The sequence below is a fragment of the Budorcas taxicolor genome, chromosome 13 (assembly GCF_023091745.1).
Source record: "Budorcas taxicolor isolate Tak-1 chromosome 13, Takin1.1, whole genome shotgun sequence".
NCBI lineage: Eukaryota > Metazoa > Chordata > Mammalia > Artiodactyla > Bovidae > Budorcas > Budorcas taxicolor.
The window spans coordinates 37,518,201-37,531,047 of NC_068922.1; the positions used below are offsets into that span (position 1 = coordinate 37,518,201).

General features: G+C 51.2%; 1 protein-coding gene across 1 annotated transcript; it reads left to right on the top strand.

Moving 5' to 3' along the window:
* Positions 1-9,066: 9,066 nt before the first annotated feature.
* On the top strand, positions 9,067-12,267 carry LOC128058805 (coiled-coil domain-containing protein 24-like). The gene is given in 8 exon segments (XM_052651275.1): positions 9,067-9,227; positions 9,408-9,566; positions 9,702-9,818; positions 10,506-10,583; positions 11,175-11,229; positions 11,720-11,789; positions 11,919-11,997; positions 12,081-12,267. Coding segments are annotated over 8 exon segments (906 nt in total).
* The last annotated feature ends 580 nt before the right edge of the window (positions 12,268-12,847 follow it).

The window sequence follows — 12,847 nt, forward strand, 5'->3', positions numbered from 1 at the left end:
GGCCTGGCTGCCTTTTCATCAGCCGCTGCTCTGAGTTATGGTAAACTCTGGGAGATGCCCCCTTCACTCTCCATGTGCCTAGCCTTTCTCCACCCCCATAACTATGGGCTCCTCCCATAGTTATGCAAAAGAAAAAAAAAAAAGGAAGGCAGGATGGAGACACATCCAGGAAAGAGTAGCTTAGTAGTTCTTAGCACAGGGATGTTCCTTTCTGACGCTGCTCTGGGGCTTCTTAATCTGATGGAGGGGAGAGAAGGTGAGCATTTTCTAGAGCTTTCCATACATAATTGGAGGAAAACAGCTTCTGCAGTTGATGAGATGGGGAAATGGCCTCTGTTCTGGAAGAGGTATGTGAAGGCAAGGGGTCAGGTTTGGAGAGGTGGGCAGCCACTTCACAGGAACCCCCATTTGTATGGAGCCCCTTCCCACAGAAGGGGGAAAAACCAGCTCATCTCCCCGTAACTTGAGACCCAAAGGAGGCAGAAGCCCTTCGCACGGAAACCACTACAGTCAGCTACAATTGTGGCAGCCAAGCAGTCCAGGAGGGCTTTAACCTGCAACCCAAAGGTGACATGCCCCCTTCCCCCGGTCACCCCCAGAGACAGCATCTTATCACCAAGTAGAAAGGCTTTCTTAGAGGCTGTCACTTTGTTCTCCTACCCAAGGAATAGCTCACCAGTACCCACCCGACACCCCAGAACTGATGTGTTGGTTTGATTTGATTCCCAAGAACTGATCCACCCCTTCTGGCTACATTTCTCCCTTCCCGTGGGAGCAGCCTGGAGTTCCTCACCTCTAAGTTGGCAACACAGAGCAGGAGGGCCCTTGCTTGAAGGCGGAAAAGCCTGGAAAACCCATGTTCTTTCTTTTCTCCCATGTTGGCATGGATTTCTACCTTCTCTAACACCATATGATCTTCTCTACAGAATGCTTTATGATGTAATAATATTTATGATTTTTAAAAGAAATTTATTACATGTTGCAAAGGTCTTTTTAAACCAGTTTAGACTTAAAGCAAAAATAAATGGAAATCATCAAAATTTCATTTCTCATTAACAGTCTAAAAATAAACCAAAGGACATTAAGTGTGCATGTATGTTTAAGTGCACACAGAAATATATATACATATGTAGACTAATATATGTGTGTATATATGTGTATATATCTTTATATACACTTGTATAACTGTATATACACACCTATACCTAAAGTGTGTATGTGTATTTACTGAAGAAACACATTCATTTCTAAAAGCATATTCAGAGGATAATAAATGATTCTGGCTGAAGAAAAAGGCCAGTGGAAATTCAGGTGAAATGTTCATGAATTCCCATTACTTCATCTCTGTGATTTTGCACCTTTCTGTATAAACTTTAAGTATCTTATATAGCAGCACAGATACAAAATGGTTGTCCATATTTTCACAGTTGTGGTCTAATTTATGAAATTAGAGAGTAACTTATCAGCTTCTTAATAGATATGGCAAGTTTTGATATGAGTATACAGTACATAAAATATATATAGTGCTGTTTAAAAATATCTGGTCTCTATTCCATTTTTTGCATCAGTATTAACACTAAAATATGTTCAGCTAGTGAGGTTTTTATGATATCCTGATTCTAATGCAAGAGATAGTTATTTATAGTCATTTATTTAAAAAAAGAAAATAAGTGAATAATACTCAACGTTGACATCGTTATTCCCTGTGACAACATTTTATAAGCAAATTTAAAAATACATGATATAAATTAGGAGATTCAACAATAAAACATTACCTTCCAGAAATTATGTGGGATGTGATATGTATTACATAACAACACTTCCATCCATTCTGGGAGAGAAAATTAAAAGTTGCCAGAGAAAGAGCTAAGAAGCTTGCTTTCATAAATATGCATGAAAGATTTAAAATTAGCAAATAAACCATACACAAATTATGATCTACAGCAGCAGTTTTCACACTCAGGTTATACCACATTGGCAGTTGTCATATAAATTTAGGAAGTTAAAACCAGCATTTTGGAGTAGAGTAGGATAGCATAATAACAGATATGCATATTAACGATAACAATTGTTTCCTGATTTTTTTTCCAGAAATGTGTGTGTGTGTCTGAGTGTATTTGTACTACATTTCTTATTGGAGTCATGGCCGAAGATCTTTCAGAACGCTCTTCTAGAATATATTCGCCAAGCTAGACCAGTTCTACTATAGTAAAACAGCCCCAGATCTCAGAGGTTTCACACAACAAAGGTGTGTTTAACATTTACATAAATTTCAAGGAGGATCTGGGTAACTCCCCCAGACCATAGATTGCCATGGAGTGACTCAGAGATTCAGGCTGCTCCAACCTTCACCCTTAGGTTTGGCATAACAGCACAAGGCTGTGACGGTCAGTGAGCAAGAGAAAGAACCCATGAACACTCACACCCTCTTCTACATTCAGTATGGAGGAGACGCACAAGTCATTTGACATAGTGTGCGCTGGCCAGTCCTGGTCAATGACGCTGCTACACAGGAAGCAACTGAGAGATAACAGGACAACTAGTAGAATCCTCGGTGAGCACCGGGGTCTCTACCACAGAGAGGACTTGATAATCCCTTAAAACATATTCTTACATATTGATTTACATGGCAACCTGTTCATGAAAAGTCTCTCAAATGGCTCCACCCATGTGACCACACACTATTCCAGCAAATCTGGAGAGTTATTCATAAAAATACAAACATCTTACATTTATCATATTTGTTGTAAAAACAATTTTCAGTTTTGTCCTGTGATCCACTACTTACAAAACCCAATTAGTAAAATCTTTAAAAAAACCTGTGGCTAAAAACACACCAGTTCAGTTCAGTTCAGTTCAGTCACTCAGTCGTGTCTGACTCCTTGCGACCCCATGAATCACAGCATGCCAGGCCTCCCTGTCCATCACCAACTCCCGGAGTTCACTCAGACACACGTCCATCGAGTCGGTGATGCCATCCAGCCATCTCATCCTCTGTCGTCCCCTTCTCCTCCTGTCCCCAATCCCTCCCAGCATCAGAGTCTTTTCCAATGAGTCAACTTTTCACATGAGGTGTCCAAAGTACTGGAGTTTCGGCTTTAGCATCATTCCTTCCAAAGAAATCCAGGGTTGATCTCCTTCAGAATGGACTGGTTGGATCTCCTTGCAGTCCAAGGGACTCTCAAGAGTCTTCTCCAACACCACAGTTCGAAAGCATCAATTCTTTGGTGCTCAGCCTTCTTCACAGTCCAACTCTCACATCCATACATGACCACAGGAAAAACCATAGCCTTGACTAGACGGACCTTAGTCAGCAAAGTAATGTGTTTGCTTTTGAATATGCTATCTAGGTTGGTCATAACTTTTCTTCCACGGAGTAAGTGCCTTTTAATTTCATACTGAAAGGCATAAAATTCAATCTGATATTTTGTCAGACTGAATGCTGCTTTTCAACACTTAAGTCCAAAGAATGATTTTCCAAAGATAAAATTTAAAAACTGATAATTCTTGGGACTACCCTGGTGGTTCAGTGGTTAAGACTTCATCTTCCAGTGTAGGGGCTGAAGGTTCAATCTCTGGTTGCGGAGCTAAGACCACACATGACTCAGGGCCAAAAAACCAAAACATGCAACAGAAGTGATATTGTAACAAACTCAGTAAAGACTTTAAAAATAGTCACATCAAAAAATATTTTTTAAAAGACTGATAATTCTTACAGACTTACTACCATGCATCATTGTTGCTGTCACTTACAAATTACGAAGAGTGGTTTTCATGAGAGCGATGCCTTCATGGGTTGGCATCACCTGAGAACCACACGTTACAAAACCTTTAGGAAACGCAGCCAAGCATTTCCTATTTAGAGAGAAAAGTGCATCAGGAGGATTGGTGAACTCATAGCCAGAGTAAGTTTTTGGATGCCAAGAGTCTAATTTGATAGAAATTTCTAGAACTCAGAATGCCAAGATTAGAGACACTGGCAGTGAGAGAGGACAAGGGGGCTGTAAAACACTGGGAGTTTGCCGTAAACACAAGCACAGGCTGGGTCTTGGGCCAGCGAAGGTGATTTGATTGTAGCTGCCATGTGGTCTTCTGTCAAAGAAGGACCAGTTGCAGTTGCGGTGGGGCGGCAGGGGAGCAGCGGGGGAGCGGCGGGCATGCAGCACGTGAGAGCTTGGGAAGTGCAGAGTCATGATGGAAGCTGGGGACAGTATCTGAGTGCTCAGTGTAGGGGAACACAGAGGCCGGTATAAAGGGGGATTCTAGCCTCTGAAGAACTGACGTCAGTTGAGGACCGGGCACAGGGAGGCCAGCCCTAGGCGAGCTCCTGGAAACCCCTCCACCTGCCAACGGTGAATCCAAGCCCACGCACAGCCTCCCAACACCTTATTCAGCTTCCCAAGGACACTGGCACCGGGCGAGAGGGTGACCAGCACCTGGACGTCTAGGAAAGAGGCTCCCTCTTTGCTTTACAAATTAATCAACTCCTACTTGAGTTGGTCCACTGGTCTCTTGTGCATTTCATTGCCAAGAGTTCCTTTCCTTGGGTTCAAGCACCTCTCTGTTGAATTTGGTTTTGAGCTTACAAGGGGCCAGGAATCAAAATCTGACCTGAGGTAAATTTCCCAAGCTAGCCTGCCAGCTTCATTTTTCTTCTAGAACTGAGAAGACATGCACTGTCAATCTGGGGATAGAATAAACTGACGATGGAGAAATGCGCCCAGCCCCAGAGATGAAGACGCTAATATTCAGTCCTGGGCAGTTTGGGATGGGATGGCGGTGATTAGAAATCTCAGCCCACAGGGTTTTAGATGCCCAAACAGCCAAATGAGGCTGGGAATTCCTTAGTTCTAAAGTGAACTAAGTTCCACCAGTTCCCACCTGGATGGCTTCAGGCCACCCCACCTTCACAATCCCAGCGTGGCAGTCTCAGGTCCTAGTGCCCTGAAAGATGTCCTGGTTCACCCAAGAGGACAGCCATGGGCTTCTCCAAGCTGGATGGAAGACAGAGACTGCAACTTCTCTTTTTCTTTTTTGACCCTATGTCCTGGAACTGGCCACAGGTGACAGATAAGCTGCCAGGTAACTCCCTGTCACAAGCACGCTAGCATGCAGGTGAAGGTGAGTTATTGACGAAGGATGTATCTCCTGATAGAATATACATCTCCACTCAAAACCCCATTTATGTGAGTAAAACATAGGTCCGCATGGTTTCTCTGTGGCATTTATTTGCTTTCATCCAAGCACGAGGGATCAGAGCCAAGCATTTGCAGTAACTGTGGTACTTGAACGATGCTCTTCATCATCAATGTGCCAAGTGCCATACAAGCTTTGAGGTGACTTTACTCACCACCAACGGTCCAACTACAAGTCCAGGATGCAGTACTTTAGGATAAACTTGATCATAATGGTTGCTTGGAGATTCTTTCTTATGATAAAGCTTCAAGTCAAGGAGAGACCTAAATGGAATTTTCCAACATGAAAAAGAAAGGGACAAAACCAGCAGCAATGCCAGGTAAGCCGTATCTTCTGATGCAAGTTGACTTTTTTATGAGACCTTGTTGGTGCGTGTGCCCTACAGCAGGGATCAGCAAACTACAGACCAGGGCTCAATCTAGCCCCCTGCCTGGTATATAAATGTAAATATTCTTGTTTTGCAAATACAGTTTTATTGAAAGCCATCACATCTATTTGCTTTTGTGTTGTCTGTGGCTGTTTTGAGGCTAACATGGCAGAGTTGAGTAGTTATTAATGCAAAAGAGCCTGAACAGCCTATAATTGGCAGAAGAAAAAACAGTTTTCCAACCTTTACCCTGTATCTCTCTCCTCGGACAGCCCCATAGGTCACCATTCACACCAAGCATGCTCTCTCTGTTGGGGGTGTCCTCTGGCTGCAGAGGTGCACAGGACCTCACGTGCAATAGGCAGAAAAGCCAGAGAATCAGTGCCCCAGAGCCATGCTCACCTGGAGAAGGAGGGGGAGCTGGTCCACAGACACCCCAGCTTCCTCATCTCCTGTAGGGATGACTGATGATGCTCTACCTGGCCTCTTCCCTCCAAGTGGAGCACAAAGCAATAGCCTGAAGTTAGTGCAGCCTGAAACACCACTGGTGATATTAACAGACAGAACTGAGTATAAGGCACTATTTGCTGTTGTTTAGTTGCTAAGTCATGTCTGACTCTGCGATCTCATGCACTGTAGCCCACCAGGCTTCTCAGTCCATGGGATTTCTCAGGCAAGAATACTGGAGTGGGTAGCCTTTTCCTTCTCCAAAAGCACTATAAGCAGAGTATAGAGAAGCATTATCTTCTTAATTAGAAAAGCAGAAGAGACCACTAATGCACCACATGGACCAAGCACCTGCACTGAACAAGCAGGCTTGCTGGATGTGGGGGACAGACATCACCACCCCTGGCAGGGGGTGCCACCCAGAGGTGGAGCGTGAGCATCCCTGGCAGGACGCCCTGGAAGAGCCAGGCCTCTGAGGAGACTATAGTGAGGCCGCTTCTGCAGATGTTGGAAAGACTGGGAACTGGCTTCAGCTGTTGCTCAGGGAAGGAAGTGCCATGACCAGGATGAAGTAGCAAATGAGGACCACAGTCTCTCTCTTCTCGCCTTCCCTCTCCCCTACCAGGGGGATGATGGCATATCAGGGATAAGACTGCAGCTCCACACCCCTGGCACCCACCGGAGCATAGACAGGCTGGCTTGGCACTAAGAGCCGGGGCTTTCTAATAGCATGCCCAGGCCCTGTGATCACCACTCTATAAACCACCAGCACCTGAGATCTTGTTTAGGGTCTGCCTGGGGGCAATCCCACCTAACTGAAACCTCCATGAATCCCCACCTTGATACCAAACCTCCTTCACTGGAGGTTTTCTTGGGGATCTCTGGGGTTGCAAGAACAGAAACGAACTCTGACTCATAAAGACACGGAAGCTGCATGTCCAAAACAGGCAGTGTAGCACTCAGAACTGAAGGGAAGCCTAAAGAGCCAGCCTGAACCAGCCTGGAAAGGGACAGAGGCTGTAGCGAGCCCCAGGACCGGGAGGCATAGTGCGGACCATGGGGACCACATCAGGACTCCCCGATCACAGGGCGGCCCCTTCATGTTCATCTTGGCTCCACTGGACTTGGATCTCCTATTCCAACAGTGGGTCTGGTTTGGGACACTTGCCCACCCACAGTGAGAGGAAGGCGGGGTGTCTCGTGGGTCTGATCAGGGCTGTAACTTGTGTGAAGGAGCAGCTCCTCAGGACAAGATCAGGGCTGCCCCCGCCCAGCAGTGGGGAGGGAGGGGTGTTTGCTGGGCAGATGCCAACCAGCCATCTCAGAAGCTGACTCTGACACAGGAGTCAAGGTCAAGTCATTTATTTGGAAGGAATCATCTTTATGTAGGGAAGTAGGCAGTGGGACAGAAGAGGAGGGGTCCCATTTGGGCCACAGGGATGAGTGGGTCTCTCCACCCGCATCTGCAGCTGACACCCACTGGAGACCATGTACAACAAGCCTCCGGGTGGTCCCAACAGAGAGGCAAGAGAGCTGGGGAGTCCATGCACCTGGGCATCACCGTTCTAGATGAGGGCCACTCTCAGAGCCCCAGTACTGCCAGCCTGCCCAGTGTGTGGGCCGAGCTCACTCCTGGGGCTGCAAGAACCCCTGGCAGAGTCACACGTGCCTGCTCTGCTGCTTGTCCCTGAACCAGACTCGCGGGGGCCTGAGCCAGACCGGCGAGGGCTGCAGGACCAACCTGGGGGCCAGCTCCTAAGTGCGGCTGAAACAACAGCTGTTACTGGTCACCGTGACTCAAACGCTTGGAAAATGGTAGGTCCTGGCAACTGGGAGGCAGTTTCTTTATGGAGGAGGTGGCTCTGGACAGTCTCGGTCCTGGGCTTGAGGCTGAGTCAGAGAGGAGACCAGCCTCCTCCTGCTCCCTGATACAGCAGTCCGGACCAGTCATTCCAAGCACTAGCACTCTGGGGTCTCAGTGTTTGGCAAAGCTACAGCGTTCTCCTGTCATCCATGTTGTTGGGGAACCTGCTTTGGGCCCCTGTGTTTATCTTTTTTATACAAACTTCAGTGCTTGTTTTCAGAGACCTCAGGAAAGGAAAGCCCAGGAAATGAACCCATTCTGCAGCTCTCCCGGGGAAAACAGACCAGGTAGGAAAAGTGCAGAGGAGCAGCCAGGAAAATGACCGAGTGGGGCGCTGGGGCAGGGGGAACGGGCAGGGGGGCAGGGGGAGCGGGGCGTCGAGGGTCAGAGAGCCCGCCCAGACCCCAAGGCGCTCACCGCAGGCTTCCCTGCACTTCACACTGCAACCCTGGCTTCAAGCAACGGGGGCTCCATGAGACGCTGCTCATCTGGCCCCTGGTCCCCCTGGACCTACCGCCTTCCTCCCCCGCTCCGGATTCTCCCACACTCCCCCCTTTATTTGTCTTCCTTGAACAGCCTAGTCCGTTCCTGCCCCAGAAAAGGCACGGAAGTAATAAACCCACCGGGCTCATATTTCTCGGTTCTTTCACCTGCCCTGGAGTCTAAAGGTGCCCAGGGATGAAAGGTGCTTGGAGTCTGGGTGGTGCACGGTTGAGACTGCGAAACCACCTACCACGGCTGTGGGTTGGGCTTTGCCAGCCGGCACCGCCCTGGAATGGGCGGAGCCGGGTCCCTCTGGGGGCGGGGCTTGAGTTGAGGGCCCCGTTTCCCGGGAGACGGCCGCGCGGAAGAGGCGGGGCTAGGGCCTCCTGGCTCCCGGGGCCGCGACCTGAAACCAGGGCCTCCGACAGTCGATCAGTAGTAGAGCAGAAGAGGGCGCCAGAGGCCAGCGGCTCCGGACCGAGCAACTCTAGTCGTGGGGACGGGCGACGGAACGGAATGAGGCTTGGGAGAGGCCGGTCCGAGGGACAGGCTGGAGGCTGGCCTGTGAGACCCGGAAGCTGGCGAGGCGTCGGGGGTGTGCCCGGCCCTGGGCGACCAGTAGTATACCAGTAACCCAGCGCTCCGAGCTGTGGGTCCCGCAGGTCCAAGGTGCGACCGCGCGTCTGGGGGGCAGCGGCGTTGGCGGGCCATGCCTGGGGACTCCCAGTCGCTGTGGGAGCTGGTGGAAGAGCATGTTCCGCTCCCGAAGCGGCCCGAAGTGAAGAGGATTCTAGGGGAGACGACAGTGGATCTGAGCCTGGAGCTACGGGCAGAGGCGGGGCGTAGGAAGGTGGGCCCCACGGCAGACCTGTCCCACGACTCGGATGCTTTTCTCACCTTCTAGGGGTCCCTAGTCCTGCCCAGTAACTCTCGAGCTCTTGTCGGATCTCACTGTCCGCCCAGTCCTCTCCAATTTAACTGCCCGGCCCCTCATTCCCCCAGCTTCCTTGCCTCCCTTCACTTCCCTCCGCAGTCACCGAGGTGCCCCAGCTCTCCTTGCAGGTAGTGATCTATCCAAGCCTCTGGATCGCGCCCCACCTCTGACCTCTCCTCCCTTCTGGCACCACCGCCCCTCTTAAGAGATCTTGTGTGCCAGGAACTGCGGCAGCTGCTCCAAGGTCTCCGCCGGAAGGCCATCTGTGAGGGCAGGTTGGAGCTCCAGACCTGGGTCTGGGCCCTGTCTCCAGAACTCAGATGGGCTAGCCTGGCAACTGGGGGCCAGGGTCGCCTTTCCTGTGGTTCCCTGGAAGGAGCCCCTGAATTGCCTTTATGCATCTTCTGCAGGGACCAGACTCAAGCTTGGGTCCAGTATAGCCCCAGGGTCCTGCGCTTTGCCTTGGAGGAGCCCAGGTGTGATTTGCCAGAACAGGAGATATTCCAGATGAGAGCTGGTGAACCCAGGTATAGTAGTAGGAGAGGCGGGATCTGTCCTTGCTGGGCAAAGGACCCCAGCCAGCTGGTAGGTCCCACCTGCGGGCATGGAGGAGTTCCTGGTCTGGGACTGACACTTCTACAGCCACCTGTGGTAGAAGTCAGCCCATGAGGGCTGCAGAGGCCCAGGAAACACGTGTCAATCCTGGGAGCTTGGTTCGAGCTGGCTTTTAGAGTACGAGGAACAGATTTCCAGACAGATACAAAGAGAAGCGCTTTGCAGGAAGAGGGAGAAGTACACGCAGATATGAGTGGAAGGAAGGACTTCATCCAGGGGTCAGGTGTCCCTCAGGCTGGGATAGCCAGGCTGTGAGGACTGGGTTAAAGAGGGCCAGGGACTGAATGAGATAAATCAGCAGCAGCGTGTTCATCACTGAATGGTAGCAACTTATGTCTCACACGTCCTTATGAAGGGGGTGATGTCCCATTTTGCAGATGAGGATACTAAAGCTCATAAAGGATGATTGACTTTCCCAGATTCACACAAAGGAAAAGGTGGCAGAACCCATGCGCAATCCCAGGCTCCAGATCTCCTTTTAGTGCCATGTTGTGTTGCCTTTGTGAGAAAGCACAAAATTGTCTAGGAGAACTGGCGTTTGTGTCCTGAAGGCCTGGGGTGAAGCAGCATGGGAGAGTGAGGTTCACTTCATCTGCCAGCAGCTGTCACTGGGACCTCAGCATCATCAAGGACCAGCTGAACGTGTCCCACACTGACCAGGCTGCTGGACACCTGCGGTGAGGCCCCCAAGTGTGTGCAGTGAGGGTGGAGACAGGGAGGGTGGGACTGTGGATGGACCCTGATGTACTGGGACTACTGGGAGGAGAAGGGAGGGAACACACCTGGCTGGGAGACCCAGGAGAGTGGAGCTGAGGTGGAAAGGGCAGGATGCTGATGAGGTTGCTGCCAGGAATCAGTCAAGTACAGATGCCTACAGGGGCCTTGGCCTGAGGACTTTTATCCTGGGAGGTAGGGAAGAGATGACACACAGAAGAGTTTTTAAAGCAGGGGCAGGGCTGTGATGCGGGAGAGAATGGAGGCAGGAGGACCCACAAGTCTAGTCCTATCGTGTAGAAGAGAGAATGCTGCTCCTCAGGGTGGGCCCTGGGAGGCGGGCAAGGAGAGAGGACACACCCTGCCCAGGAAGAGGCTGGCAGGGCTGCAAGGCTGTGCTGGAACAGCATGCGGGGAGCAGAGGCAGAGTTGGACTGAGATAGGAGGGCCTAGAGGAGGCTCCTGGGGAGGCCAGGGGTGGGGACCGCATGCAGGGCTCCGCTGAGACCCGGGTCTGCAGCGCTGCCTCCGGTGCTGCACTGTCCATGTCCCAGGGCCCGCCTAGAGGAAGAGTGCCATGCTCTAGAGAGGGAGATTCCCATCCTGCAGGTAAGCTGCAATCCTGGGCCACCCTGCCCCCAGCCCTTCTGCTGAGCATAGACGCCCCAGTGTCTCACCCAGGGTGTGAGATTCACACACATGTGTCTCTGTGTGTCTCTGCCTGCAGAGGTTGTGTGAACCCTGGGTCCGTTTTTCCTGTGTGTACACTTACGTGTGTGATCCTTAAGTACGTGAACCCATATTCCAGTTGAGTCCCTAAGTCCGAGGTCAGCACTTTTAGATCAACTGTTGGGTCTGCCTAGGTCTTTTGCCTCCTTCTCTTCCCCAAGTCTGGGTTCAGGCCTGCCACTCCCTTGCCAAGCTCAGCTTTTCAGGGAGAGGCTGGTGTTCCTCTCAGGAGTCCCCCCAGGTGGTTGGGAGGAAGAGACTGCACGGGCTGGTTCCTGCACCCCACCATGGGGATTCTGGCCTGGGCACCCTGCCCAGTCCTGCCCTGTCCCTGCCATAAAGCCAGGTACTGAGCCAGCTCTCCCTGCAGCACTGCCTGGAAGATGAGTATTCAGGGGCCCCTCAGCCCTCTGAGGCAAACCTAGAGCCCACCCTGGCAGGTGAGAACCCTAGCAGGCCCCAGAGCACCCAGCGCTCCACTCCCACTTGCCCCCACCCCGTCCCACCTTGCTATTGTAACACAGCCTGGAAGACTGGGTGCTGTGTCTCAGGCAGAACCTCTCCTCCAGAGCTAAAGGGACAGAAGGCAGCCATGCAACAGCAGCTTCAGGCACCCCTGAGGCCTTCCTATTTCTCCCCCAGGCAGAGGTAACCCAGAGCAGACAGACAGCTGGATGGGGCAGGCTGAAGGGCAGGCCACAATCCCCTCACAGCTACTCCCTCCCATTCAGGCCACAGCTCTTGGAGTCCTCCAGCCGGGGCACCCGACTCCTGCCTTGCCTCCATGGGGCTGCTGGAGTTTGGGCCAGGCTTCTCCAGTGCTGCCTGCCTGCTCCCCCTCTGGAGCGCCACCCCAAACCTGCCACTGGGGATGGAAGAGTCAGTGCCTCCTCAGGAAAAGGCCAGTTTATACTCTGATGTCCAGTGCAGCGCCCCAGGCCCCAACCTGAAGGGCTGCTCAGGAAGGAGGCTTCAGCTTCCGATGGAACTCGTCCTGTCTGCTACTGCTCTCTTTCAGCTGCCAGCGTCCAGCCCACTTCAGATCTAGTCTAGGATGAGCCCTCCCCAGGATTCCACTGCTGTCTGTCTGTCTGTCTGGCCCCCACCCTACCTTCTCACCAGGACCTCAGTGTCCGGTCCTGACTGTCACAGCCTCTGGCCTTTCTCCTCCCAGGCATCCCCCCAAAGGCCTGGCAGGAGGAGGTCTTGTCCCAACCCTGACTCATGTCCCCCTGGAGGACCCAGACAAAGCACAGCAGCAGCTCAGAAACAGGAATAGAAATTTCATTAAAACCTATGGACTTTAAAATCCTAGTGGTACACATATGGTTGGGGGTGGGAGGCACACTGTTATTGCTACAGAGGATTAGAGGCGGCTCTTCCAGGACTGTCACTGCACAGAGGGGCACAGAGGACGGACACACAGACACTGCAGGGCTTAGGGGAAGGAGTTTTGTCTCCAGAGAGTGGTTGGGACACACGGGCTGGGGCAATTTAG